The sequence below is a fragment of the Prunus avium genome, chromosome 4 (genome assembly GCF_965620075.1).
Source record: "Prunus avium chromosome 4, drPruAviu1.hap1.1, whole genome shotgun sequence".
Classification (NCBI taxonomy): Eukaryota; Viridiplantae; Streptophyta; class Magnoliopsida; order Rosales; family Rosaceae; genus Prunus; species Prunus avium.
This window is the reverse complement of record NC_142287.1, coordinates 29273594-29278424: the sequence shown is the minus strand read 5'-3', so window position 1 is coordinate 29278424 and position 4831 is coordinate 29273594. Positions and strand designations below refer to the sequence as shown.

General features: G+C 37.4%; 1 protein-coding gene across 1 annotated transcript; it reads left to right on the top strand.

Annotated features, from left to right (window-relative positions):
* The first annotated feature begins 1935 nt into the window (after positions 1-1935).
* LOC110760301 ((E,E)-alpha-farnesene synthase-like) lies at positions 1936-4603 on the top strand. The gene is made up of 7 exons (XM_021962548.2): positions 1936-2150; positions 2244-2514; positions 2643-3021; positions 3152-3370; positions 3486-3627; positions 3746-4000; positions 4126-4603. Exons 1-7 carry the CDS (start codon positions 2004-2006, stop codon positions 4420-4422), a joined length of 1710 nt encoding a protein of 569 aa, XP_021818240.1. The 5' UTR covers positions 1936-2003; the 3' UTR covers positions 4423-4603.
* Positions 4604-4831: the final 228 nt, after the last annotated feature.

Here is a 4831-nt window from a genome sequence, read left to right as displayed (position 1 = left end):
GTAAGTGGAGAGAACATGAAGGCAAGCACTTGAGGGTTCAAGAGGCTTCTAAACAGAATTTGAAGGAACCGGTGAGAGAGAGAAGGACAAAGAAAAAGGATACTTGAGAGAACGTGAGAGGATTTCTGGGGGAGCGGATTTGTTGTCTCCAATTTGGTGTCCCCTTCATGTCCGCTCTTTAAATGTTTGACAAGTGATCTACTACTTAACCCTAATATAACAGAGTTAACTTAATAAAATTAAAAATTAAAAAACTAAAAAACTAAAAATTGAAAAACACAAAAACAAAAAATGATAGCAGCCACTGTTACCAAGTCCCTCCGCCCAGCCAACACCAACAGCCACCTATCCCACTAGCGACAACCTCCCTTTCTTACCCCACCCTAGGCCAGCCACCCAACGTAAGCCGTGCTAGGTTCACGATCTAGTAGTGGGTTAAAATCAATAAAAATCAACCATCCTTCACCGAAATCATACCCAAATGAGCAGTCCCTTTCATTGTAAACACATGCAAAAACAACAAAATTAAACCCGAAAATCAAAAGTGAAACACAAACCCATTAACCCAGAATTATCAAAATATGCAAATTTAAACAAAAATAAAGATTGGTAGAGAAAAGAACAATATATAGAGAAAGAGGAAGGGAGGGAGGGAGGGAGGGAGGGATGGAGAGAAAGAGACAGATACATAAACAGAGGAGTGGAGTGGGTGGCTGCCAGGGTTTAGGTGGGTGGAGACTTCACGGTGTTCTTGATTGTTTGTTTTTAATTTTTCAATTTTTAAGTTTTTAAAATTAATTTAAAGTTAACACTGTTAAGTTGGGGTTAGGTTATAGGACATGTGTCAAAAAACTATGAAGGGGACACCAAATTTCCTCTCCCGATTTCTGGACCCTATTTTTCTTTGTTACGTGCCGCAACATAAATATCTAAGCCTGTGGTTGAAATTCTCTCGTTTCAGTGAAAACATTTCATATCAAATTATTACCAAAAAAGCATTCATCGCATGGTAAAGGTTATCTACAAAAGCTCCAAACAAATATCAAATATCAAATCAAATTGCTAATATAGAATTTTCTCCTTTTTCAGATGAAATGTGACCATTAATAACATACCTATATAAATCCCTCCAGAGAAGATTGCTATACACCAAGTTTCCATTATGGATTTGCAAGTTGATGAGCATCAAATTCTAGAAGGCCAGATGAAATCTCAAGCCTCTTACTTGATATTACAAGCCAATTATTTGGAAGTAATGGTTTCCCCTCAATCTCTTAACGGAAAGATGCGAGTTCTTTTTGTCCTACTTAACTTCTTGCTAGTTAATTACTTCTCAACATGTTCATAAATTTTAACTAAAATACTTGTTTACCAGCAAGCAACACATCGCAGCCAAAATACAGCCTTCAAAGAATTTGGGGCATCGCAGTGTTCACCAGAAGCCCACAAACACTTTTGGCATGTACAATACTAGCACATTATAACTGAGCGCTGGGAGATGATTACACAAGGCAGTCAGCTGAGAAGCTCATAGATTTAAAGCTCAGTTGAAATTGAAACAGAAGATTTAATAGTTCAGTCGTTGGAGCTGATTGACAGCTTTGGAAAACTAGCCCTCACAAACCACTTTGTAAAGGAAATCAAGGAACCACTTTGGATGTTTAGAGGATATGAGAACTGAATGTTTTGTTTTGGTTTTGTTTAATTTTAAGTGATTGCCTGCCGACAGCATAGTGAATGTCTTGTTTTGTTTTGTCAATCGGCACGGTCCTATAGAGGGGCACAGTAAGCTTTTGCCTTGGGCTTTGAAAACTCAGGATCATACCTACCGATAAGAATATCTATAGATAAGGCATAGCAACACCACCGATAAGAATATCTGTTGATGGGACCAAAAAAGCACATGTGTAAAAGGTTATGTAGGAGGAGTAGTATATGACCGACACCTTTGCGTCTATATGTAAACCCCTCCAAAGAAGCTTGCTGTACACCAAGTTTCCATTATGGATTTGCAAGCTGATGAGCAGCAGATTCTAGAATGCCGGATGAAATCCCAAGCCTCTTCCTTGATACATGAAAGACGATCTGCCAATTACAAGCCAAATATTTGGAAGTATGGTTTCCTTGAATCTCTTAACAGCAAATACGACGTGAGTTATCTTTGTCCTAATTAACTTTTTTCTGCCTACTTGTTGATATTAATAACCCAAACTTTATTTAATGTGCACATTAATCGAGTGCAGGGAGATGATTATACGAGGCAGTCTGAGAAGCTAATAGAAGATGTAAAGAATCAAATGATGTTTGTTGAAACAAAAGATTTGATAGCTCAGTTGGAGCTGATTGACAGCATCGGAAAACTAGGCCTCACGAACCACTTTGAAAAGGAAATTAAGGAAGCCCTAGACATAATAGCATCTATTGAAAATAACATTCCCTACATGACAGAGAACCTGTATGCTACTGCGTTGCACTTTAAGATCCTTAGGCAGCAGGGCTATAAAGTATCACAAGGTATATTAGATAGATTAATTGCAAAATTATCAACCATACGTTTGCACGTACTTGTAAACAACTCCCATAAATTTATCTTATTTCCTGTTATTTAACTTTTCTCATTAATATATAATGTATGTATACAGATGTATTTGGTGGCTTCTTGGATGAGAAGGGTATGTTAGAGAAAAGCCATTTTTCAGATGTCAAAGGAATGCTTGAACTTTTGGAGGCCTCAAACCTGGCTTTAGACGGCGAAAATATCTTAGATGAGGCGAAAGCTTCCTGTACGGTAGCTCTCAGAGATTCCAATATCTGTAATATTCTGGAAAATAACCTTGCCAGGCATGTGGTCCATGCTTTGGAGCTTTCATCACATCGAAGAGTAGGGTGGTTTAATGTCAAATGGCACATACACGCCTATGAGAAAGACAATCACGTGAAAACCATTTTACTTGAATTGGCTAAACTTAACTTTAACATGGTTCAAGCAACGCTGCAAAAAGATATAAGGGAAGCATCCACGTAAGTAAAAGCATAAATGATGTATCTTAATTCTTTAGAAAATGAAACAATATTATTTAAGAACATGGTTTATAACGTTCACAACATAATGGTAACTTGCTGTTGCTTTGGGTTTTGATATGTCACTTAGGTGGTGGAACAATCAGGGTCTCGCAGAACACTTGAAGTTTGCAAGAGATAGACCGGTCGAGTCTTTCATGTTTGCTGTGGGATTAAACTTCCAGCCTGACTACACATCTTTTAGAATACGGCTTACTAAAGTCATCTACTTGATTCTGATAATAGACGACGTTTATGACGTCTATGGCTCACTGGAAGAGCTAAAGCTCTTCACCAACGCCGTCGATAGGTTAGTTAGTTTTGGCATAAAACACATTAATTAGCAGTATTAGCCAATTAAATTAGGGTTAGTTTCATAAATAATGTCTAAAATTCTCATAAATTGAAAGTGCCTTAAATTTTAGGTGGGATGTTGGGGAAACTGAGCAGCTTCCAGAGTGTATGAAGATCTGTTTCCAAGTGCTCTACAACACTACTTGTGAAATTGCTCATGAAATTGAGGAGGAGAATGGCTGGAACCTAGTGTTACCTCATTTGAGCAAAGTGGTACTATAGCCTAGCTAGGCCTGTTCCTTTTCTTTCTCTATTTCTTTCTTTTAAAGTTTAATTTTATTTATCTTTATATATATAGTTGAAGTTGAGAAATTATTTGTTTGACTCTTAGTGGGCAGATTTCTGTAAAGCATTATTATTGGAGGCAGAGTGGTACAGTAGCGGCTATACACCATCCCTTGAAGAGTACCTAAGTAATGGATGCATTTCATCATCAGCTTCAGTCCTTTTGGTTCATACATTTTTCTCCACAACTCATCGTGATCAGCTAACCGAAGAGATTGCCGATTTTTGGCACAAGAATGAAGATTTTGTGAATAATATATCTTTGATAGTTCGGCTCACCAATGATTTGTCAACTTCCCGGGTAATTTTCTTTCTTCCTATAATCAAACGAGGAAAACTCTAATCAAAATTAGTACCGCACAGTGTCTGATAAACTTTTACAACTTACTTCCCTTATCTTTAAGAAACTAATGAATTGATTAACAGGCTGAACAAGAGAGAGGCGATGCTCCTTCCGCAATCCTGTGTTACATGCGAGAGATGAATGTTTCTGAAGATATAGCCGAGACGAAGATTAAGGGCATGATAGACAAAGCGTGGAAGAAAATAAATGGGAAATACTTGAGAACCCCACAAGTTCCTTTCCTCTCGCCATTCATCAACATTGCCACAAATATTGCGCGAATGGTGCACAACATTTACCAAGATGGAGATGGATTTGGTGATCAAGAAAAAGGCTCTCGGCTGATCCAGTCTCTACTAGCTGAGCCTTTACTGCTTTGATAATTTGAACTGTGTATTTGTAATCGTTATATGTTTGAAAAGACCAGGTATTGATGATCTTAATGTCTTATAAACTGATTGTAGTCTTTTGAATTACATATAATAATTCAAATAAACGGTAGTTGTGTCGGTGGGGATTTCCAATCTAAAAGCAAGGCTTGTTCTTTCTTTCTTATTATTATTTTTTTATATTATTAATATTGTGACCAAAACTAAAAAAAGGAGTTGGGTACTTATTTATTATATAATATATCCCTTTCCCTTCCCTCTCCCTCCTGATTTCCTTGACAAAACAAAAACCCTAGGGCATCAAAAAAGCTAAAAACAAAAACCTAACTTTGCTACCTCTGCATCATCAGATTCACCACCACCATAGCTTACAATGTCTCGCGGGACCAGACGAGCTCAT